This window comes from Diabrotica virgifera, chromosome 3, assembly GCF_917563875.1.
Source record: "Diabrotica virgifera virgifera chromosome 3, PGI_DIABVI_V3a".
In the NCBI taxonomy this organism is placed as follows: domain Eukaryota; kingdom Metazoa; phylum Arthropoda; class Insecta; order Coleoptera; family Chrysomelidae; genus Diabrotica; species Diabrotica virgifera.
The window spans coordinates 230595870-230622439 of record NC_065445.1 but is presented as its reverse complement, the minus strand read 5'-3'; the positions used below and the strand labels follow the sequence as shown (position 1 = coordinate 230622439).

The 26570-nt window shown below is 34.4% G+C and overlaps 1 protein-coding gene across 1 annotated transcript in view; it reads left to right on the top strand.

Annotated features, from left to right (window-relative positions):
* Positions 1–26570, top strand: part of LOC126881583 (ankyrin repeat domain-containing protein 50) — a 162287-nt gene that overhangs the window by 108519 nt on the left and 27198 nt on the right. The window contains exons 6-9 of the mRNA XM_050645929.1: positions 5345–5535; positions 8069–8167; positions 11868–12051; positions 20991–21171. Of these exons, the coding sequence (XP_050501886.1) occupies positions 5345–5535; positions 8069–8167; positions 11868–12051; positions 20991–21171 (655 nt within the window). The remainder of the gene's footprint in view (positions 1–5344; positions 5536–8068; positions 8168–11867; positions 12052–20990; positions 21172–26570) is intronic.

Genomic DNA, 26570 nt, shown 5'->3' with positions numbered 1-26570 from the left:
CTTCCCTATTGACCATGTCTTCTAATTAGATCAGTCTCAACTCTAGCTTGTACAACATTGGGAATTAATAACCTCTGTAATAATTGTTGAACATCTTCAGCTGTAGCACCTTCCATTGTACAATATTTTGTATTAAAAAGTTCATCATCACTGGCTCTAGAACCCCTGGTGGACCTCGGCCTGTTCAAGAATCAGCTTCCATTCCTTCCTATCCTTCGCCTTGGTTTTCTAATTTCGTACTCTTAACACCCGTAACTCGTCTTCCACCTGGTCCTTAAACGGTACTCTGGGCCTACGTCTTTCTCACACCATCCGGTCTTTGGTGATAAATGTGTTTTGACGGCTCCATCTTGTTCATTCTCGTTAAATGAAGAACAATTTTTTCTTTAAGTCTGGAGCATGTTACGGGTGGAATTACCCCATTCCCCCTAGATCCGCCACTGTTCAGTAGTATTCTAAAGATAAGGCGTAACTGCAGCTTTGCTGGTATTGCATAACTGTGAAGTATTCATGAAAACATGATAATTCTTATATCGCCCTAGTAGCACATTTTATACCGCACCTCTTCAGTTTTCTAAGGACTTTTCGGAGGTTTTCGGAAGACTAAAATACGATACATATATTTTTGACCACGAATTCATATACAACACTCAAGTCTGCATGAAGGAAATAAGTCTTTCTGTTTCCAATAATAAATATTTTCGTTCACTTGACCGTGAATTAATGCACTTAACGTAAACCGAGCACTCGAATCCAATAACTTCAGAAGGCTGTAGCTCAACAATAGTAGTTATTCAGACCCAGGTCCCATGGACTTTTTTAATCTACACATCGAGAAGTATCATTGGACCAAACTTTCGTTAAATTTGATCGGGACCACTTTTTCATAAGTAGTGTTGCGGGGTCATTTTAAAACATTCAATTCTGAATATTATTGTAATCTTTTAGACCAGCTGAAAGAAAAAATTCGTGAAGGAAAAAATTCGTGAAAAAGACCCGATTTGCATTTTGACAATTGCTAAAATTCATAAACTAAAGTTCGAATTCATAGATTATCCACCGTATTTACCATATTTGGTCCCTAGCGACTTTCATCTGTTTCAATGCTTAAAAAAATTCATGCGTAGAAAGCGTTTTTCATCAAGTGATGAGGTCATAGCAGCCGTGGAAGTGTATTTTGCAGCCTTCCAGATTTCCACTTCGACGATGGAATTCATAAATTGGAATCTTGTTGGAACAAGTGTATTGATATTCAGGAAGAATATACTGAATAATAAAGTGTATTTTAACCCATTAAATTGCGTTTTTCTTATTGAACCACAAAACTTATTGAACAGTCTATTAACTCAGTAGTGTTAAAGTGTTACTACTTAGCAACAGTTTTAATTGCCTTATTGGCTGTTTTCCATTATCAAACTTTTTTTAATAAACCACTAGTTATAATTATACACTTCCAACAATATTTTCAAAAATATCTATTTTTAAAAATTACTGTTTCTATTACTGTCTTATCTGTCATATCTTTGGCATTCTCTCGTTATCCATTAATGGCCCCTATAAAAATAGAAATATTAAATGAAACAGCATACATCTTCTCATGCATTGATGAACAGATAATACAGTTATCTTAAATTACGCAGCCATATTCTTTTGTGTTTTGTATTGCGATATCCTGGAACTTTTTTCTGAATATGTATGTAGTTAATCACATCTATTTGTATTTTGTATATAATATTATGGTTCTTGAAGATTTTCTATTGGCTTATGGACAAAATTCATAAGTAGAGTTTCATTATTACCTATACCAATGCCTATTCGCGGTGTGCAAGTACTTGGAAAGGGAAACGAGAAACGACCGTGCGCGAGTCGCGGAGAAATATTGCAACTATCTTAAATAATTCATATTGTCAATTGAAATTGTCAAATTGACGTATATTTCATACCTTCTGTCATTGACTCAGAAAAATTATATATTGCTCCACAATATTGATATGATATGCAATTATTATATAAAGGTAAATTTAATTAATTGTATTTTGCTTGCAGTACTGCATTTTAATAACGGATTTTATTTACTACATACAATTGTTTACGTTTGCTAAACATAACCTGCATCTTATTTTTTTCTTCTTATTATTTTTTTGGACTATGGTCTTGACAATTATCCAGCAACCAGGACTAATATAATTGGCCAATATAATTAAAAGTGCGAATAAAAGTACAGAGCGTAGAAATAGAGGTCGCTTTGCCGAACTTGCACGGTCCCAATACATATTTTTATTCTTTTGTGCTGAACACACTTGGATCAAATTTGAAAAGTTAGCAAAGAAATTCACACAAGTAATAAAAAAATGTTATGAATGGTTGAAAACGGATTAAAACAAAGAAATTTTAAATATCTACAGATGAATGTTTATGACTGATTATCTAGGTTGATTGATGGTTGTATAATATAGAAACAAGTGGAAGAAAAATCTCTTAAGAAATAGACTGTTGAAATATTAAAATTTAATGAAGCTATAAAAACTTCAAAAAATACTGACAATGGTAGCAGATCAAATAAACTCCTGGACAAAATTAACGCACCACTTTAATTAATCTAAATATTTACAATATGAACACAAAATAAAACTAAGTTACATTGAAATAATAATAAACACCTACAAATAAGTCTAACATGACTTTATCATGACCTTAATTTGCCTTATTGTTTCTTTAAAAAATTGTTTTTGCCGGAAATGCTTAAATAAGCTAGCAGTACTCCAAATTGTAAAAAGAAAAAAATTAGTAAAGTAACACAATAAAATGCATCTGGGTCAACACTAATACCGTGTAGGCCCTCCTCTACTTCTTATGACTGCATTTATGCGTCTAGGCATGCTTGATATCAAATGTTCAACAAAAGCTTGCGGAATATTCTCCCATTCTTCAATAACGGCCTCGATGAGTTGGTTGTGATTGGCAATACGGGGTCTACGACTTCGAATCTTTTTTTTTTATATAGTTCCATAGAACTATACTATAACTCTATCTATAGGATTCATGTCCGGACTGTTAGGTGGCCACTCTAATAATGGAATATCAGCATCATTTAGGTAGCCAATAACCTGTCGAGCCACATGAGGACGAGCTTTGTCTTACATGAATAAAAAATTAGGTCCAAGAAACGGAGCAAAAGGCATTACATGTTCGACAATAATGTTGTCTAAGTAATAATGGGCATTCATAGACCTCGTACGTATAGGAACCAACTCCGTACGAGCTTCAAAACAAATTTCCCCCCAAAACATTTTAGAGCCACCACCAGAAGGTACTTTAGGAGAGATATTGCAGCTGGCAAACCTTTCTCCTCGCCTTCGTCAGACACGCACACGACCATCTGGAGCTTTTAGGCTTACTCTAGTCTCATCGGAGAAAAGAACTCGTTTCCAATCATCGATGGTCCAATTTTGATGCAACCTTGCAAAATTTAATCTCTGAACCCTGTGTTCTCTGGTAAGCAAGGGTTTTTTGGCCGGTTTCCTGTTGCTCAATTGTGCTTCATGTAAACGTCTTCTAACTGTTCGAGACGATATCGCGACATTTCGAACATCTGCTAGTTCATTTTTTAGCAAATTGCTGGTGACTCTCCTATCTCTGAGAGCACGTTGTCTCAAAAAACGATCATCAATTTGATTAGTGCAACGTTTTTGCCCTTGCCCTGGTCTTCGATGGTACGACCCTGTTTCATTATAATATCGCCTCACCTTGCAACTGATGCTGGAATTATGTCTTCCTAACAAACCTGCAACGTATCGCATTGAATATCCTTCATCTAGGGGAGTCGATGCTCGCACTGCCTCCTCCATTGACAAATTTCTTTGGCGGTTCATTTTTTTATTTGATTTTTATGCAAATGAACTTCCAAACATGCATGTGATGAAAAATATCACAATAAAAAGCTTGTTTCTCACAAGCACTTTGCTTTAATCGGCACTTTTTATGAAAAGTTTAACTCACTTTTAGTCTAAAACGAAGTTTAATACAAATTATTGTTAAAACAAGACTATTATTAGCTTACATAACAACTGTCACTGTCAAACAAGGTCCATAGGTAACTTGTCGTACAGTAAATTATCAATAAATAAAGATTATTGATAAAAATATGAGTGGTGCGTTAATTTTGTCCAGGAGTTTATATGCATTTCTACAACTTGTGTGAAAACAGTCGAGACTAATAAAAATGAATAACAAATACTGACAATGGTAGCAGATCAAATGTATACATTTTTACAAATTGTGTGAAAACAGTCGAGACTAATGAAAATGAATAAATTAAATTTATAATCAGAAGAAATAAACTCATTGAAGCAATTTTAAGATACTAACAGTCGGTTGGTACTAAGAATCTTCTGAAAAGTCAGCAGTGGGGTAATCTTTGAAATACGTGATCTTAGTTCGCTTTATGAGACTCTCTTTATAGATATGCCCAAGTAAGCAACTTTTTGAGCATGCAAAATATTAAATTGATAAATCATCCATAGTTCGGCCCTGACTTGGTACCAAATGACTTCTTTTTATTCCCGTCAATCAAAACAAATTATGTATCAATGTTTCTCAACGCATAGAGAAAATGTTGATATTATAAAAACACCTCGCTTGGTGTTAGCTACCTTAAAGGGCACCTTAGGTTTTAGACAGTACGGTTCTAGCCCGGGGCAGGGGGGGCAGGCGCTCCCAATTTTTACAGGACTTTTGTACTATAATCTTCGTTAAAAAGGCATATTATCTTTTTTATTCACCGGTTGTGTTCCCTTGCCCCTCCAGTTTTATTGGTGTAGAACCGCCACTGGTTTTAGACTACAAAAATTTGTTTTTACTTCTTCTTCTTCAGCCTTCAGTAATCCAACTTTGGACATAGACCTCCCCCAATTCAATCCAGTGTTGTCTATTTTGCGCCACCTGTTTCCAGTTGTGTCCTCCAAACTTTTTTATGTCATCGGCCCATCTCATTTGTGGCCTTCCTCTACTTCTTTTTCCTAACCACGGTCTCCATTGTTGTATTTCGTGATTCCATCTTTTATCCTTCAGTCGGGCATTGTGTCCTGCGAAGCTCCATTTTAATCTGGCAACATGTTCTCCTGCGTCTTTTACTTTGGTTTTGCTTCTAATCCATGTATTTGTTTTTTGTCTATGAACCCCCCCCCCCTAGCATTGATCTTTCCATCGCTCTCTGTGCCTTTACTATTTTATCCATAGTAATGTTGTATCCATATTGTTTTTACAAAATTATTTTTTCAAAATTGAATATGAATCTATATAGAAAATGCTTCTATTTAACTTTAAAAACATGGACTTTTTTTAGGGATGTGTGTGAACTCCTTCTGGAAAATGAAGCTGACGTAGATCACTGCGACCATGGAGGAAGAAGTCCTTTGTGGGCAGCGGCAAGTATGGGGCATGCACCAGTCGTAGCTCTTCTGTTATTCTGGGGCTGCTGTATAGATTCCATGGACTCGGAAGGTCGAACTGTATTGTCCGTTGCTGCAGCGCAAGGTAAGGGGAAAGTTTAATTTATTAGGTTAAATTAAGGTTAAGTTAAATAATTTAACTATTATTTAAAGTAATTTTTGTGTGTAAAGTTGATCTGATCATATCAGGGATAAAAATCGATGGAATGTAAATGGAATATGGTGAATCCGACACAGTAACACTAAGATGAAAACAAGAAGTTGCAAAGGCACTATAACATCAATGGTGAGGTCGAGATATAATAAAGTCAGTATAGAAAACCTATTTTCAATTATGAAAGACATCACACAAGCAATACGAGCACAACCAAATATCAAGGCTTCAGCTATTGGCAACTTATGAACTCTCTGAACTGTATGAATTAGGTGGCGAACAGGATAACCTATAAAAAAATGGATAAAGAGAAATATCTGAAGGCCACGGAGAAGGGGCGATGAAAATACTGAAAAGAATTACAGAAAATACGCTGGAGCTCGAATAAAAAGTTATCAGAATATTTAATGTACATGGTATAAACTATTGGCTGACTGTCCAAAAGAGGGAGTGAAATCTTTCCGTAGAGCCATTAATGATATAGACGTGATATAGACCGGTTTTCAAAGTGCTATGGAGGATGCAAAGTAAAAAATGATCTCATGTTACACCACACAACATCCTGATAAGAAAAGGAGTAGAACAGCATAAATACTAATTACTGCTTATATGTTCTGTCCCCGCTAATATGGAACCTTGTCATGGACGATTTGCTTGAGTCCCTGGAATTGAACGGCCATGAAACCCTGGGCTATGCAGACGACTTGGTAGTCCTGTTCAGGGAAAATTCCAAAACATAGTAAGGGAACGCATTCAGCAGGCCCTTAATATTGTCACCAAATGGTCTGAGGAAGAAGGGCTGAGAGTCAGTCCTTCCAAAACAGTCACAATTGCGTTCACAAGAAGAAGGAAGCTGGAGGACTTAAGGCCTCTGATCCTTAATGGTGAACGATTGGAGCTGTCTAAAGAGGTAAAGTATCTAGGGGTTATACTGGACCCAGAACTTACCTGGAACCGACAGCTTGAAAGAGTAATTAAAAGAGCGGAGGCGACATTAATGCTGACCAGACGCACACATGGAAAAACATGGGGACTCTGTCCGAAAATGGCGTACTGGACATATACAACGATAGTGAGACCCATGATAACATATGCATCCTTGGTATGGTGGACAAAGATGCAGCAAAGAACCGCTATAAACAAGATACGCAGGATACAAAGACTTGCATGCTTGGGAATAACGGGAGCAATAAAAACAACACCGACGGCGGCACTGGAAACCCTGTTAGACCTACCCCCTCTTGATATATTCATCAAAGGGGAAGCGGGGATGGGAGCATACAGGCTGCAAGGAAAACCAAGGGATAAATACGAGAACCTTGGACATAATCAGATTTGGAACCAAGGTGGGGTAAGTATATCTGATACATACACTGACCACATGGTACCAAAATACACATTTAATAGGAACTTCGGAATAGAAATCAATGACCGAAGGGAGTGGACCAGCATCAGTAGCAAAATCAGGGGAACGATCTGGTATACGGACGGATCAAAAACCGATGAAGGCACTGGAGCCGGTATTTTTAGTGAAACAGAGAATGTATGACTCAGTTTCTCACTAGGAACATACACAACTGTGTTTCAAGCGGAAATGTACGCAATTCTGCAGTGTGTCACAGTGAACAACTTGAAGGCCTATGAAAATAGACGGATCAATATACTCACAGAGAGCCAAGCATCACTGAAGGCACTAATGAGCCCGAAAGTGACGTCAAAGCTGGTATGGGAATGTCGGCAAGAACTGGAAGAACTGGCCGAAAGAAATAGTGTAACTCTATTCTGGGTGCCAGGACACACCGGGATAGACGGTAATGAGAAAGCAGATGAGCTGGCAAGGAACGGTTCATCAACTTCATATTTGGGCCCAGAACCTGCTCTAGGAGTACCTAAAACCATAATTAGGGGACAAGTCAGGGAATGGGTCAAAAACAAACACAAAGAATGCTGGGGGAACGTACCTGGTCAGCGACACGGGAGGCCCTTAATAAGGGAACCCTCAAAACGGAGAGCTGAGGAACTAATAAAATTACATAGGAGTCAGCTCCGCATAATTACAGGTCTTCTCACGGGTCACTGTGCTCTGAAAGGACACCTGAATAGAATTGGGCTGTACGAAGGGAACCTTAACTGCAGAATGTGCAATAGGGGAACTGAAACAGCATACCATGTACTGTACGAGTGTGAGGCTTTGGATCACAAGAGGCAGGCTATTTATGGACAACCAAAATTAAGTCCAGCAGAATATGCCACCCAACCCATGCTAGGGATGTACAATTTGGTACGTGGAACCAAGCTTGTGGATTGGGTGACATAAAAGGTAGAATGGCTAGCACAATAAGCCCATGAGGCTGCAGTGCCATCGGAGACATATGTCAGACGACCTCCAAAAAAAAATTACTGCTTACATGTATTTCGTTAAATTTTCACAATTTTAAAAATAATTAGTTTTTTTTTATTACAGGTTGTGTGGAAGTCGTCAGACAACTGCTGGACAGAGGTTTAGACGAACAGCATCGTGACAATTCGGGGTGGACGCCACTACATTATGCTGCCTTCGAAGGTATGTAGACAACGAAGAGACATCATCATCATCTTGCGCCTCTCTCATCCAGTTTTTATTTAGCCTTCTTAAATCGCCGGTCCATCTTGTAGGTCTGCCCATACCCTAATAATTTCTCAGTTGTTTGTAATCAAGATTTAAGTGCAGCACTCGTTTTCTGTAAAACTTTCCATTGAGTTTTCTTATTAGGGGCGTAAAGCATTAGTTAAATCACATATTACCTTCCATTTTCGATGATTTAAAACCATATTGTGTACCTTCTATAGATATTTTCTTCTGGAGCTTCTTTTTGATCCTTTTTACGGAGAATATCTTCAGTTGATTTACTAAAAATGTTCGCCTTATTCCTTTATACACGAGCGGGACACCCTCAAAAAAGCGCTTAGTTTTCGAGATACTGACCACGGAGGGCCGAAGGGCTAAGTTTATTCATACTTTATATTTTCGAGGGTGCTGAAAACGAAAATGAGGTTTATTTTGAATTTTGTGTGGGGGAACATTGTCAAAATCGCAATTTTATCCTAAAAATAAAAAATGAAATCACGTTCTTTTGCGTTTACCTCGCTACAACTCTGTTCCGTTTTATTATTTTTTTCTGAAATTTTTACAGTATATAGCTCTAATATTTCTGAAGACAACGGTACCTGTTTCAAGCTTTTATTCTTATCCTAACAAAGGTTATGAATTTTTCAAAGGAAAAGGTGCGGATTTGTACATTGCAAAGTTTAATTGCAAAAGTTGTGTGACGAAGTTTAAAATTTAGCTTTTTAATTACCTTTATGTTAAAATAAAGAGTACAAAGAAGTTTTCTGGAAAGTTTTAGATCAAAATGTTTTATAGAAAAAAAAATAGTGCACTTTTAATGTCGACATTAGAAATGCCCAATATAACGCTTATTTTTCGAGGTACTGACCATGGGAGGAGAATGGCTAATTTTGGTCTTAGATTATTTTTTTGACCGTGATGAAAACGAAAATAAAATTTATTTTAAATTTTAGGTGGGGGAATATTGTCAAAATTGTAATTGTACCCTAAAAATAAAAAAAAAATTAAATTATGTTTTTTGCGTTTAGCTCACTATAACTCTGGTCCGTTTTAATATTTTTTTCTAAAGTTTCTACATTATATATCACTCACTTTTTTTGAAGACAATGGTTTCTGCTTTAAGCTTTTAGTCTTATTCTAGTAAAAGTTATGAATCTTTTAAAGTACAAGGTGCAGATTCGTGAATTGCAAAGTTTAATTGCAAAATTTGACTGACAAAATTTGAAATATAGATTTTAAATCAAATTCAAAAATAAAAAATAAGTACAAACAAATTTTCTGGAAAGTTTTACATTAAAATGTTTTATAGAAAACAAATGGTGCAACGTTTAACATCTACGTTATAAATCCCCAAAATAACTCTAATTTTCGAGATACTGATCATTGGTGGTGAATGGCTAATTTTGGTCTTACTTTATGTTTTTGATGGTGCCGAAAACGAAAATCAAGTTTATTTTGAATTTTAGGTGGGAGAAAATTGTCAAAATCGCTATTTTGCCCTAAAAATAAAAAAGTTAAACCACGTTTTTCTTAAAATTTAAAGTTGCACCACACATCTAGACCTAAAACTCCCCATAAAACCTCTTTGAACTCTATGGTTTAACATAAATGTAATCAAATAGATCAATTTTAAATTTTGTCACTTAATTCTTGCGATTTAACTTTGCAACTCACGAATCTGCACCTTTAATTTTTTAAAATTCATAACTTTTACAAAAAAAAAAGACTGAAAGACTACAGTTACTTTCATAGTCTTCACAAAGGTAAGAAATATATGCCGTAGAAATTTTAGAAAAAAAATATTAAAATGGAAAAGAGTTGTAGCGAGTTAAACGTAAAAATTCGTGACTTCACTTTTTTTCATTTTTAGGCTAAAATTGCTATTTTGACAATGTTCCGTCACATAAAATTCAAAATAAACCTCTTTTTCATTGTCAGCACCATCGAAAACATAAAATAAGACCAAAACTAGCTATTCACCTCCCATGGTCAGTATGTCTAAAAATAAGCGCTATTTTGGGAACGTATAACGTCTATATTAAAAGTGGCGCAATTTTTGTTCTATTAAATATTTGTAACTAAAACTTTCCAGAAAACTTCCTTGTACTCTATGTTTTAACATAAACGTAATTAATAAGATAAATTTTAAATTTTGCCTCTTAACTTTTGCGATTAAACTTTGTAATTCAAGAAACTGTACCTTGTACTTTAAAAAATTCATAACTTTTACTAGAATAAGACTAAAATCTTAAAGCAGATACCGTTGTCTTCAAAAAAGTGAGCAACATATAGTGTACAAGCCTTAGATAAAAATATTAAAATCGACCAGAGTTGTAGCGAGTTAAACGCGAAAAAACGTGATTTTACTTTTTTTTTATTTCTATGGTAAAATTGTGATTTTGACAATATTCACCCACGTAAAATTTAAAATAAATTTCATTTTCGTTCTCAGCACCATCAAAAACATAATCTAAGATCAAAATTAGCCATTCACCACACATGGTCAGTATCTCGAAAAATAACCGTTATATCGGTGATTTCTAATGTCGATAATAAAAGTTGCACTATTTCTTTTTTCTATAAAACATTTTGATCTAAAACTTTCCAGAAATTCTTTCCAGATATCCTTTCTTTGTACTCTCTACTTTAACATAATGGTGATGAAGAAGCTAAATTTTAAACTTCGTCACACAACTTTTGCGATTAAACTTTGCAATGCACAAATCCGCACCTTTCCCTTTGAAAAATTCATAACCTTTATCAGAATAAGAATTAAAGCTTAAAACAAGACCGTTGTCTTCAGAAATGTTAGAGCTATATACTGTAAAAATTTCAGAAAAAAATATTAAAATTTAACAGTGTTGTATCGAGGTAAACGCAAAAAAACGTGATTTATTTATTTTTTATTTTTAGGTTAAAATTGCGATTTTGACAACGTTCCCCCAAATAAAATTCAAAATAAACCTCATTTTCATTTTCAGCACCCTCGAAAATATAAAGTATGAATAAAATTAGCCCTTCGGCCCTCCGGTCATTTTAGGGGTATCTCCTGCTCGCCTATTACTGTTGCTAACGAAGATGTATCGTTATCAATCAGCCCTGATTTGTCTATTGTTGAACATCGTGCTCCAGATATTTCCATCTATTTCTATTCTCCGCCTCTACTATCCAATTGGTCACAATTCTTTTGAGGTCGACATTCCATCGTATTGAGGTTCTTTCCCGACTTCTCTCGTCTGCTCGTGGTCTTCACTCAAGCAATTTTTTTGTCCACTTGTAATACCTTCGGTAATGTCTTTCACCCAGGTTCGTTTACCAACTTCGTTTCTTAGTCTATTTCTCAAGATTATTCCAAGCATTGATCTCTCCATTTTATGTTCTGTCCTTCTCAATTTTTCCGCTGATGTTTTTGTGATAGTTAAGATTTCTATACGAAGATGTATATTATTCCACTAATTTTAGATTAATTTCTGTTGGTAGTAAGCCAACAAAAAGGATTATTCAAGATTGTTATTTATATGAAAAGTATAGGTAGGTATACACTAACTTATTTTTCATCAAATGTTCCAGTATAAGAAGAGTATAGAAGAGTATTACATGGATGGCTGAAAACGTTTTTGAATGATAATTTTTAAATATAAATACTTTGTTTCAGGGCATCTTGATGTATGCGAAGCATTACTAGAAGCAGGAGCGAGAGTAGACGAGACTGATAATGAAGGAAAGGCCCCATTGGCTTTGGCTGCACAAGGAGGCCATACGGTTTTAGTCAATTTATTTATAGATAAATATAACGCACCAGTAGATCAAAGGCCTCACGACGGAAAAACTGCTTTAAGGTAAGGGTCCTGAAATCATTTGTCGTTTTGCTGTCTTACTGTTTGCTTGGTTGCTTAGGTTTCTAAACTTTGATTTTTTAAGTTCCCATTACAAAAAAACTACATTCTTTCTAAAGTCATTCTAACTTGCAGATGCGCCGCATATTTTCCGTGTCAAGTTTTTAATTTCACAATAGAAATATTAGTCCGATCAAAGAACAATCTGACCCCAAAAAAAATAAAAAAAGGATGAAAATTTGGGAATAGGTAGTTGAAATTGTCTATTATTATATAAGAAAAAGTTTACAATTCTACATCCCCTCCATTTTACAAAAAAGGAGGGGAAATTTTGTAAAATGGAGGGGAATACCCCCTCTCAACGGTAAAAAATATACATTCAAAATAAGTCCGGAATTGGATAAAATGACTAATTCTAAGCAACTTTTGTTCTATAGAGTTTTTTCCCTAACTCAATACTTTTCGAGTTATTTTCATGTGCATATGTTCATTTTTAACAGAAAAAAACAGGTTTTTGGACGGTTTTTCGGAGATAACTCAAAAAGTAAGTATTTGAGCAAAAAAAAAATATTCTTATCAAAAATATACCTTATAAAAAACTGAAAAAAATGTATGCTTGAGGTCTGTAGACCCAGTCACACACAGAAGCAGAGTTGTAGCTAATGAAAAGTAGGTTCTTCTTCATCAAATTCCAAATCGAATATTTCAATGTGAAATAACCCAAAGACGGAGCACTTTTCGGGGAAAATTCATTTCAACCTTTTTAAAGTGTTTAAAAAAGGTTTATTTTTGTTTTTTAAAAAAACTTGTAACATTAAAAGTAAGTGAGTTACGCTCAAAATATTTTTGGTCCCTTTTATTTTTTGGTAAAAAAATCGCGAAAATCACCCCCTAATTAGCATCACAAATAAATTTTATCGTTACCACTTCACAAGTTACTTTGTTTATGTATTATTTATATGATCTGTAAGTTTCATCGGTTCAAAGTACTTAATTTTGAAAAAGCTGTAGTTAAAATGGCTTGAACGAGTAACTAATCATGAGTTTAGGCAAATTTTGAACAGCCATAGCATAACCACTTTTTGTCTAAAAAGAAAACAAAAAAGCAAAAATATTCAGAAAAGCAAAACGTAGGTACTTTTTATTACTCTTTAAGATTTTTGGTATTACTAACAATTTTTAAGTTAATTCCATAAACAATTCCTTTTTTTTTCAAAATTAAAAAAAAATGTTTTATTTTAAACCCAATTTTTTTCAAAAATGAGCACTTTGAACCAATGAAACTTATAGATAATATAAACGATATAAAAGTAAAATATTTTGTGAAGCGGTAACAATTAATTTTATTTGGGAAGCTAATTAGGGGGTGATTTTCGCGATTTTTGTACCAAAAAATAAAAGGGATCAACAATATTTCGAGCGTAACTCACTTATTTTTAATGTAAGAAGTTTTTTTTAAACAAAAATAAACTTTTTTTTAAACACTTTAAAAAGTTGTAATGAATTTTCCCGAAAAGTGCTCTGTTTTTTGGTTATTTCACATTGAAATATTCGATTTGGAATTTGACGAAGAAGAACCTACTTTTCATTAGCTACAACTCTGCTTCTACTGGGTCTGCAGATGTCAAGCGTACACCATTTTTTAAATTTTTAATCCGGTCAACTTAGACATCAAAATGCTTGGCAAATAACAAAAATTGCCGGAGAGCCAAATTTTGGTGGAGAGCGAGGGTATACCATAACAAATAAAGTTTAAAAAGTCCCTATCGATCCCATGTGTGCGTCAAAAGTTATTCGGGGTCAAAGGTCAAAATTTGAGATTTTTTGGATTTTTTTCGAAAACGGTAAGTTTTATCAAAAAAAACCTCAAACCAAAGTTGTAAATCTTAACATTCTCTACAAAAATTGTCCTTACAATTTTTTTCCTAAGAGTTACCATTTCTGAGATATCGCGATTTTAAAAGTTACTTTATACATTATATGCACATTTAAGCCACGCAAGTATAAATGCCTATTTGTGTCTCTTTTATATAGTATATTATACTATTCTGAAAATATTTCTTCAAAAGGTAATCAGTCCCAAACTGAATTTCCTCTATCCACGTGGCCTTGAAAAACATTTGGCTATGCCATTGTTTAAAAAAGAACAGATTGTCTATTATAGGCAATGGCTACAGTATTGTCCGTAGGTCTGGTTCATAATATTATCTGTTTCTTTTAGTGCTAAAGGTTCAGTTCAAGTGAATATAAGTACTTATTACAAGCGTCTACCATTTAGTACCGTTACCGTTATTTGTACAATTTTATAGTTTTAAAAATGTCTCAGTTTTGCTTTATTTGCAATAAACTTTTACATATTGAATATTGAAGTGAAACAAGCTAAAAATGACGCAGATGTCCTTATAATTGAGACAGCAATTGAAAAATTTAAGGCAACAAACACAACAATAATTGTAGTTGGTGAAGATGTTGATTTGTTGGTACTGATTACTGCAAGGACTCCAGTAGATAAAGTTATTTATTTTCTGAAACTTGGAAGGGCTCAACAGCGAACAGAGATATATTCTTCGAATAGTTTATCGGCTTATCCCAAATACCAAAAGTACATTTTACTTTTACATGCGATAACCGGCTGCGACACTACGTCCGCAATGTACAGAAGGGGCAAAACGTCAGTACTTAAATTATTCGAAAAAAAAAAAAAAGATTTGACTGACTAAAGTTTTTACAGAACTTGATTTTACACCGCAAACAATAATTACGGAAGGAATTCGCTTTCTTCTTGCGGTTTATGGAGCTCCAAAAAAAAAATTATTTGTCTTGATAAATACCGATACTTAACTTTTGTAAAAACTAAGCGAAACAAGAAACAAGTACAACTATCATGTCTTCCTCCAACATCAGCATCTGCTTTTCAACATTTGTATCAAGTATATTATCAAGTTCAAACATGGCTAGGCAATGAACTGAATCCAGAAGACTGGGGTTGGAAATTAATAGATAATACTCTCGAACCGATTAAAACCTTACTCCCACCTGCTCCAGAAAAACTCCTTAACACTATTTTTTGCAATTGCAAAAAAGGTTGTAGTGCCAAATGTGGATGTAAAAAAGTCGGGTTGCTGTGTTCTCTAGTGTGTACCAACTGCCAAGGTCAGTCTTGCTCAAATGTCCAGTTTAGTACAACAGAGGAAGACTCCTGTGATTTTAATGAAGAGACCAATGACTCAGTCACATTTGAACAATTTTTGAACATCCAGCAAGAGGAACAGGAAGAAGATGAAATCGAAGAAGACTTGACTGTTGAAGTAGACTTTCAAGAATATGAATCTGATTAAAATATCTAAAGAAATCAAAACAATAGTTAACCTAATAATCAATAGCAATATCAATAATCAATATCAATAATAAGGTAATATCTAGAACTTGACCGGTATTGTTTCCTTAAATTATCCTAAAATTGTCAAAACAGTTAGTGGAGTAAGGCCTACAGGGGAAACCACGGTAAAAAAACGCGCCGAGTACACTACCTCACAGGTGGTGTGGAAACGTGTGCATATCATGTATAATGTGACTCTTTGAATCGCGATATCTCAGGAATGGCAACTCTTAGGAAAAAAATAGTAAAGACTATTTTTGTAGAGAATTTTAAAATCTACAACTTTGGTTTAAGGTTTTTTTTGATAAAACTTACCGTTTTCGAAAAAAATCCAAAAAATCTCAAATTTTGACCTTTGACCCCGAATAACTTTTGACGCACACATGGGATCGATGGGGACTTTTTAAACTTTATTTGTTATGGTATACCCTAGCTCTCCACGAAAATTTGGCTCTCCGGCAATTTTTGTTATTTGAAATGTCTATATAGACCGGGTTAATATATTTACAGTAGACTCGCGATTATCCGAGGTAACTGGGACCGTGACTACCTCGGATACGGAAAAACTCGGTTAACACTGAGATTGGTTATATTGATAGAAAAACAAGTAAACAATCATAACTGTGGATATTTTAATGACAAAATGAATACAGTACTGTCTACAAAAGATATAAACATTTACCTTATCAATATTACTGTTTAAAAAAGTCTTTGATTTTGCATAAGCTTTATTCCTCTTTTTGATTTTGAGGCGGCGATGTTACCTCAAGGTTGAAAATTGTAACTCACCTGTTATGACTTTTGCCTCGGTTAACCGAGGGGCTCGGATAACCGAGACTCGGATAATCGCGAGTCTACTGTACTAAGAATATTTTTTTCGCTAAAATACTTACTTTTTGAGTTATCTGCGAAAAACCGCCCAAAACATGTTTTTTTTATTAAAAATGAACATATTCACTCGCAAATAACTCGAAAAGCATTGACTTAGTGAAAAAGCTCTATAGAACAAAAGTTGCTTAGAATTTGTCATTTTATCCAATTCCGGGCCTAGTTTGAACGTATATTTTTTCACTCCCGAGAAAATATTTTTCACTCCGTATGTCCCAATTTTGTAGAATTGTAAACTTTTTCTTATATAATAATAGGCAATCTTAAGTACCTATTCACAAATTTTCATCCTTCCTTTATTTTTTTGGAGGATTTCGTAAAATTTTGTGTTCCCTGATCGGGCTTTGGTAGGTTATATTTAAATATACACACATCGAAAAAGTCTGGGGATATTTTTATAACCTAATAAAATTCATAAAATTAAATTCAAGTGATCGTTTAATTTCAATTGAATTTGTACAGTTGCTCATCTTGCAGATTTTTTTATGTAAAACATAACGGAAAAGTTATAACGAAAATTTCACAAAAGATTTTTATAGGAGAAGAAAAAACTACCGGTTTTATAATGCAGTAAATATTCTGCTAGTTTCGATTTTGTTCATGCTATAAAGTTCTTATTTACTTAGTGCATCGAAAATATTGTTCTTGATAATAGAATTTGTCATTTGAATATAGATGAGATAAATAAGGTTTTTGTGACAGTGGAAGTCCAGCTGAAGGTCATCTAGGACGTGAGCGCGCTACAGCTGCAGCTCAAGACCGATTTTTAGTGTTAACGGCTAGAAGATAACCAACAATTACAGCACCTGCATTGGTTAGCGACTTGCAGCGGGCGCACTAGGTAACCATAGGCCGTGATACTGTAAGAAATCGTCTCCATGAAGTCAATCTCCACAATCGAATGCCATTGAAATGTCCTCCTATCTACAAATGCCATCGCGCTGCAAGATTAGAGTGGTGTCAAGAATATCAAAACTGGGATGCAAATGATTGGGCCACAGTGTTATTCTCTAGTGTTATTATCGTGTGGAGACGATCTGGAAATGTAGAACGCTTAAAATATATTCAGGTCGTTTACACATACAGAGGTGATACAGTAATAGGGATGTTCACAAAAAATTAAAAAGTCATTTGAAACATGTAAAACGATTAAGAAACACCCTAGGAATAATTGTCTAAAATTTCAAAAGAATCAAAAAAGCCTGTCTATAAAAACTCTTGATTAGAAATCTAGCATTATTTTAAATTTTAAGAACGCTTCTCTATTGGCTTGACGTCACTAGTCGTATACCCCAGCGCGCGCCATTCCTCCCAGTGTTATTGTTTACGTGTTTGACGTTAGTTCAGGTCATTCTATTTTGTTCTCTTGTTGTTTTATCAGGATTAAAGTGGAGTTTAACAGGAATTTGTTTAGTTAACGAAATTATTAATGATTTTAATATAATATAAAGTCATAGCCATATCCACATGCAGTTATTTTAATGTTTATTTTTACTGTATGTATTATTAGAATCCCGGTTATAGGAATATCCCAGTTTAAAGAATATAAATTTGAGGTCCCGAAACGTTTCCATTTACTCCTTAAGGGAGTAGGGGCAAAATCTAGGTCCAATGCTATTTAAATTCATTCATTTTTTCGAATCCAGAGAATACTAATAAATATTTTTGAAAAATGTAAATGTAGAGTGAAAGATTACATTATTACCAAAAGCCAAAAGTCTCTGGAAAACTTCTATAATGTTTATTTTAATAAGTTACGGGATGAAAAAAATACAGAAAATTTAGTGTGATATTTATGGTAGGGGAGCAAAGTATGCTAAATGTGCAGTCGCTCGAGCGCTGTGGGGACCTATTGGGTTGTGATTATTAGGTAATAAAACCAAAACAAGTTGAGTAAAATTTTCCATTTTAGTGGGCCCTTGCCATTTTTTAATTTAATTTTCCATCTATCCATAACCCTAAAAAGTGTTTCGAATAAAAGTTGCTTATTTTTACATAAAGAATTCAAATATGCAATAAAAAATTGGGGCTAATATTTAAGATTTTAAAGTAACCCCCCACCTCACCTCCATGGGGGTCGTGTTTGGTACCATTCGATAGAGTTTTCAAAAATATTGAATAAGTGTATTTTGCAGTTTTTCGATCTGATGTTTATTTTGCGAAATATTGCGGGATTTGTATTTAAAATTTTAAATTTACCCCCACCTCTCTCTGTGAGGGGTCATGTTTGGTATCATTCGATAGATTTTTGAAAAATATTGAACACATAGTTTTTAGTTTTTTGATCTGACGTTCATTTCGCGAAATATTCGCTTTTTTGTGAAACTTTTTAACTCGCCCATTTCCTTACGCCCGCTCAACTCGTCAGATTTTTGAAATATACACTCTTTTGCATGTACTTAACTTACCTTATCTTAATCTGACAATTTCGAGCATTTTTTAAGGTTATATTTGTTTTTCGGGCCCCCCTTAACGAACTCCCCTGTGTTAAGAGCCAATATATGGTAGAGGTACATCTACAGGGTGCGAGGTTTCTCCCCATATGATAATCTGACGCGCTCGAGTAACTGCAAAAATCCCCGCTTGGGCTACCCTACTATTAATTTCAAATATTTCATTCAAAATAAACTTTTTGTTTTTTTGAACGGACTTTCGGCCCTCGGTAATAATGTAGTCTTTCATTCTGCGTTTAAATTTTTTAAAAATATTTTATAGTTTTCTCAGGATTCGAAAAAAATTAATCAAATAGTATTTGACCAAGATTTTGCGCCTACCCTCTTAATAAATTTATCCGCTTAGGTATAAGAATACGTTGTAATAAAATAGTTAACGCTTAATATATTTTTCAGTGAATCCAAAAACTTTTTATGTACAATTTACTACAAAGTTAATTGCTGTCTAGTTTATAGGGTCTGTCAAGTAATAAATAATATTTCATTACTATATTATGTTATGGGCACCGGTCTTTTTAGGGTCCCGACAAATTCAGAGATTATAAACTAATAGGTAGGTACTTTTTCATTTTTGTAAAAAGTTTTATTGCTATGCTAACCCATTTCTTTGAAATGATAACACATATTTAGAGAAGTTCAAAATACGACTGTATTAGAATTTTTAGAATTTAGTTTATAACCAAGCTAACTTAAATCTAAAACATATCATAGAATTGTGTAAAAATGAGTAATTTAAAAACTTTTTATTTAGAAAAAGATCCATAACTTACAATAAAGTGATCTTCACAACAGAAAAACTTGGTTTTTATTGACACTTCCTTGATGTCCCTTCTAGTTGCAACAAACCATTTCTTTTTCTGATTTAAATTGGTTGGAACGGTAATAAAAATCTTGTCAGAATAATTGTTTTTCGATGTATTTACACACCCAGGAACAAAACACCATTTATTTGGCTTCATTTTTTACTAATTAAATACGTAAAGAACTGCACACATTCAAATACACTTCGTAAATAAGTATACAGAACTAGCCCTCGATCACAGCCGATACGACTATTGACGTCACAGGCCGTAGCCTCGCTGCAGGGAGCTGTTTTCTAGCCTCCAAGAAAATCAACATTATGATCTCATTTATCTTAAAAAATATACATTTTTAAACAGTTTTATGATTGCTATATTTTTACCTTATCTATTGAATTTAACTATATTTAAAATTTAGTGAACATCCCTATTGGAATAATAGTCGATGGTAGAACAGATCTCGTTTTTCCAAACCGCTTCCTTACAGCTCAGCAGTACCTCTAAACCATTCTACAACCTATCGTTCGTTCGTTTGCTGATGCGGTTGGTCAATACTTACTTCCACCTCATGCTTGATAATGTTCGTCCACATGCCGCACGTCCAGTGACAACGAAGGTATTGATGTGTTGCCTTGGGCAGCACAATCCCTCGAGCTGAATCCCATCGAGCATGCATGGTACATGCTTTAACGAAGAATCGCTCCACATACGGGTAATATATACAAGTCGTTTCGTTTCCGATAAGGTCTGATAGAAGAACGGGCAAACGTACACCAACAGGATATTAGATTATAGAAGAAATTACATCTCTTTTTAAAAATATCCCTAGACTTTTCCGATGTGTATATATTCAGGTAGCGAAAGAAGTTCTTGATGCAAAGAAAAATATACATGCTTGAAATACTGTTCCATTATCAAATTTTGCCAAATTTTATATATTCTAGTTTTAACTTCATATATTGCATCATTCGATAAAATCTGAGTTCTTAGAATAACAAGGATCTCACTCCTTGTTATTCTATTTTTTACCAATCAGTCCACTGTCTCATTACCTATTATACCGACATGTCCTTTTGTCAATATAAATACCACTTCCACTTTTGACAAATAATTTTTTATATTACATAAAATTGTAGGTTAGTATGAACTGAAATCTGTGTTTTCAATTGCATATATTGCAGATTTAGATTTGATCTGTTATTACAGCTTTTTTAATATTTTTCTCTTGAATCCATTTTATTTTTGGATGACAATTTTTCGATGGCAATAAGTTCAGCTAAAAAGATGCGACTAATACTAGATAATTTGTAATTACTATATTACTATATATTGGTGGGTATTTTGCACATATATTATAAGCCTCATATATAGGGCAATTTGTCTAGACCTCGAAGTTTCAATATATATTTTGTCTGTTTTTAGGTTAGCGGCTTTGGAAGGTCATTACGATATAGTGCAAATATTGGTATCCAATGCAGCAGATATTGATTCAAAAGATGCCGATGGTAGAAGTACTTTATATGTATTAGCCTTGGATAATAGACTTGCGATGTCCAAGTATTTTTTGCAACAAGGAGCAGATGTAGAAACTAGAGATTTGGAGGTTTGTATACCAAAATTAAAATATATTTTCTAATATATGTGCCAGTTGGTACGTTTAGTTGATAAATTTTTTTTTAAATATCAACGCAATACTGAACGGAGTACCGAAGACTGAATAAGTCAAAAACTTCTGCGTTTAGAGGACTCTTCTTCCAACAATCAAGGTTTTTTTTTGCACAAACACCCAATAAAATGTGTATGAACATTAACAACCTGATCAAAATTAATCAATGAGCCATTTTTGTCTAGCTTAATTCTTACTAAAAAACTTACTATCACTGAACTCTACTCTACTTTTCATTTAATCAATTCAGGGGTGTTTTTTCTCTTGAGTTGCATAACCAAAGGGTCTAGCCCAGCGGTTCCCAACCTTTTTTAGGTTAAGGCACACTAACTTAAAACTGGTTACGCCACGGTACACTTGGGTAAATAATCTCTATAATGATAGTGCGTATAATCAAATTTCGCAGCACACCTACAGGGACCTCAGGGCACACCAGTGTGCCGCGGCTCACTGGTTGGGAACCTCTGGTCTAACCGGTTAAGATAGTGAAAAGTACCCCCAGCGATATTCCAAAATAAAAATAACTAACATGCTATTCTACATAAAAAAGTATTAAACCAAAACAATTTTTAGACCCCTAGCGAGCCCCACCCATAACACCCAAAATAATTAAAACGTGTTTTTTCGTTTTTTGGCGATATCTTCGGGTCCGATCTTCGTAGAAACTTCATTTTTATTTCATTTTGTAGGACTTTTTACTTTACTTTACTTTACTTAATCAGTAGACCCATTAGTACCTTTCGGTGTAGGGCCATTTATAATACAATTCATTAAATTACAATTCAATAAATTACAATATTTTACAATCTTCTGGATTGACCTAGCTCTTAACGAACTTTCTCCATTCCTTCCTATTGGATGCCATCTGTGTTGCTTCCTGCCAAGTCTTACCCTTACTCTGCAGTATCTGCGAAATGTCACTGTTCCATTCTTTGATGGGCCTTCCTCTTCTATTCTTACCTATTGGTTTGGCTTCCCACACTCTTTTCACTTGTCTATCATTGTCCATCCGGGTTAGATGTCCGAACCATGCCAATTTTTTCTTCTTGATTGAGTCGAGTATCGGCTTGATTTTGAGTCTTTCTCTTATTTCTTCATTTCTGATTCTATCTGTTCTTTTTACTCCTATCGTTCTTCTGAGGTATTTCATCTCTGCTGCCTGTATTCTGCTCTGGTGTCTTTTGTTTAATATCCAATTTTCTGCTCCATATGTCACCGTAGGTCTATATATTGTTTTGTATATTGTCATCTTGGTCTTTGTTGATATTTCTTTGTTATTAAGGAATCCTCTATTTAGTGCTTGGAATAGTTTTCCTGTGTTTTCCATTCTGTTGTTAAGATCGTCCTCTATGTCTCCTTTGTTGTTGATTACTGTTCCTAAGTATTTGTATGAATTTGTCTGTATTAATTGATGTTGGTCTATCATTATTTCTATTTGATCTTCCGTCCCTTGTTTCCTTGATATTTTCATTATCTGAGTCTTCTCTTTGTTTACGTTTAAGTTGTATTTGCTTGCTTCTGCTGTAGGACTTTTTATTGCCTGTAATTTTCAAAATTTTGACGCGAAATTCAAATTCTTTTTGCTTTTGAAATTTTTAAACTTTGTTTAAAATAGTTAGGCCGGTCAAAATTCCGAAAAAAAAATTATTTATTGGGTGTCATCTTATCTCCATGATTATTTTTATCAGATTTTTAATCGTCATGTGTCATCACGGTCAAAATAACGAAAAATCATTTTTCGGTATTTTCTTTAACCGTTTTGACCCCTGATTCAATTTTAAAATCATTCTCTGTCTTATTTTCCTTCAAATACATATCCCAAATAACATCAAAAAAATTTTAGACCCCTAGACCTGAACATAATCTCAAAAAAATCGGAACTTATTATTTGATTTTTTGACGATATTTTCGGTTCTATTCATCGTAGAAATTTATTTTTTCTTTTAATTTAGAATGTTTTTTATTGTCTACCTACAACATGTTACTTTAAAAAAATTGGCGCAAGATTCAAGTTTTTTAACGCTTTTGAATTTTTTATACAGGGTGTTTCTAAATAAATGTGACAAACTTTAAGAGGCAATTCTACATGACGAAATAATGACACTTTGCTTTATAAACGTATGTCGTTTCTGAGATACAGGGGGTTGAAATGTTCCTTACTAACCGACGATTTATTTATTGCTCTAAAAGCGGTTGAGATATGCAGATGAAATGTGGTAGGTTTTAAGAGGTAGTTAATGCGCATATTTTGACATACAATTAAGAATTCTATATTCACCATTGGCGCGCATACGGGTAAGGGTCTGAATGTTTTTAAAGAAAACAATAGTACGCCACTGACATATTTCAAATTAAAAATATTTTTGAATTCCTCGTTCAGTGGTCGCACAGTGGTCCAAAATCCCAAAACGCTAGTAAAAAAAATCGACTAGAGCTATACCTCCTATATCTGAATTTCCAGTTTAGTTCATGTTTAGTTGAAAGTTGACCTTCGTACGGAACAGACGAGCAGTTAAGAATAACGAATATCATATACGCACAATCATGTGCGTGTACCTCGAAAACGAAGTGAGCAAATCTTGGTATCAACCCCCGGATATCAAATTTTGACGGTATTTAATATATTTACATTGCATAAACCAGCCATATTACATCCCCCATTTTGTTTTTTGCAGTTTAGAATTCGGATTCTGGATGCTTAATTTCATGCAAATCAAAAACTGCTTTCATATTTTGGCCATCTTTTCGGGATTTTGGACCACTGTGCGACGATGTTATGCAAAAAATAAAACATCTTAATGCTTATAATGCGTAATGCTACAACTTCTAAAATGCTGCAAATAGCCCAGAGGAAAATAAAAAGGTCAATGCTGAGTATATCGCTTCGTGACCGAGTTAGAAATGAAGACTTAACACGAAGAACAGGAGTTACTGATGTAATTTCCCGAATTGCCACCCTGAAATGGAACTGGGCCGGACACGTCGCCTGAATCAGTGATGGGAGATGGACGAAGAGATTACTTGAGTGTAGGCCGAGATTAGACAAAAGAAGTAGAGGAAGAAAGACCACCTACTCGTTGGACTAACGATCTCAAGAAAATATCAAGAAATTGGATGCAAAGTGCTCAAAGTATAGCACAATCGACAAAAATGAGGGTGGCCTATATCCAGCAGTGGACGCAAAGGGCTGGATGATGATGATGATGATGAATGCTTACAAAGTATTTAATATGAATGTAACTATATGAATGTAATGTAAAAATAAACTGAAACTCGGTCAACACTGTAACAAGAAACTGTAAGTTGCCTAAATTTTGCGCAACACGGTGATATACAATAAAAGTCGGGCTTATATTTGTTTTTAAATTTAATTTTATAAAGAAAATATGTATTATTTCCAACAAACAGCTTATATTATGGTAAAAGATTTTATTTTAGCGGGTTTAAGTGTTTTTTAATTTGTTCCACTGTTCACTAATCGAAACGTATTATAGTTCCATATATTTTGTTTCCTATTATTAACTGTCTTACCTACGTAAGATCAGAGCCGGCCCGAGGGCCGTGCGAGCCGTGCGCCCGCACAGGGCGCCAAGGGTTTGGGGCGAATTTCCTTCCACCCCAAAAAAATTAAAATGCGATAAATTATTAAATTATGTCAATTTTTTAAGCCAATTATTCATTCATTTATAATGAATTAGTAATATTTCAGAAAGCCTTAGTAAGATTTAATTTTTTATAGACAAATAATTTCTATGTTCAGAATCATCCAGGAGGTCTACAATTTCTTCGCAGGATTACCACATCGTTGGGATGTTCTGAAACAACACGTAACAAACTTGACCCTGAAACCTTTGAGTGAGACTAGGTGGGAGGGTTGAATTAATGTGGTTGTGCCACTGATATATCAGCTTGGGGAAGTCTATGACGCGCTTTTTGAATGTAGTCAAGACCAAAAAAGGCTAGACGGATATGCAAGAAATACAGCTACAAGTTTGGCCAAAAAGTTGAAAGATTTCCGATTCATCTGCTGCTTAGCAACGTGGCATATGATTTTGTTTAAGTTAAACCTCATACGCAAGAAACTTCAAGAGGTTAACATGGACATAGCAAACTCTCTTGCTTTGATTTCTTCAACGAAGCAATTTTTTCAAGAAACAAGGAGTTGTGCAATATTCAACAGAATATTAGTCGATTGCAGGGAAGTGGCCGAAACGATTGAAGTTGACCCAGCATTCCCTAAAGAAAGTGAACTGCGGCCGAGAAAAAAGAAGAAAATGATTTCTTATGAATCAAGTGATGAAACAGTTCTTGATCCTGAGATCGTGTTCAAAACTAAATTCTTCTACGCGGTCTGGGATCAGTGTATTTCTTCTCTAGGAGACATATTTGAGCAGCTTCAAAACTATCACCAACTGTTTGGGTTTCTACATTCAAAGACCACAAGTGATGACAAAACCTTATTAACATGCTGCAAGGACCTACACATTGCTCTCACTAATGGCCACCACAGTGACAATGATAGTCTTCAACTATATTCTGAATTGAAACTTGTCAAAAACATGATTCAGAATGTCGAAAAAGAAGACAAAGGCAAAATCAAAGGCCCAGTTGACATGTTGAGCTACTTAGCAGACAACGGATTTGTGGAGAACTTTCCTAACCTGTGTGTAGCACTGCGAAACCTTCTTACTTTCCCAGTGTCTGTCGCGAGTGGAGAAATAAGGAGTTTCTCCAAGTTGAAAATAGTAAAAAATTATCTGAGGTCTTCCATGTCGCAAGACAGATTGGTGTGACTAGCTTTGATTTCAATTGAGTTTGCAGTGCTCGATGCAATATTGATGTTAATGCAATTGTAAATGAGTTTTCCCAAAGAAAATCTAGAAAAGTTAACTTTGTTCAACTTAGCCTATAATATAAAAACACAATGTCATGTCTCATTGCCTTACAAGGCCTACCATTTTATGTCCAAAGCTCAACATTGTTATTTTCAAGTTTAATTCATTTTAAAGCTATTTAAAAAGCTCTTATTAATTTAAAACTATTTTTTCATTGATAAATAACCATAGTCATTAAATTTGTATAACCATTTTCGAAACTATATTCAGGACTTGTAAATAAAATCTAATTGTGTATAACTTGTCAACTTAAGTTCAAATAAAACATGATACTTACAACCTTACTTTTACAACCATGATTTTACGATAAAGTTGAACTTTTGAATTGCCCCCTCGGGAGGGGGGGGCGCCAAAATAGTAATTCGCACAGGTGAAATATTACCCACGGGCCGGCTCTGCGTAAGATTGTTGGATTTTGTATTTATTAGTAGAAAAAAAACT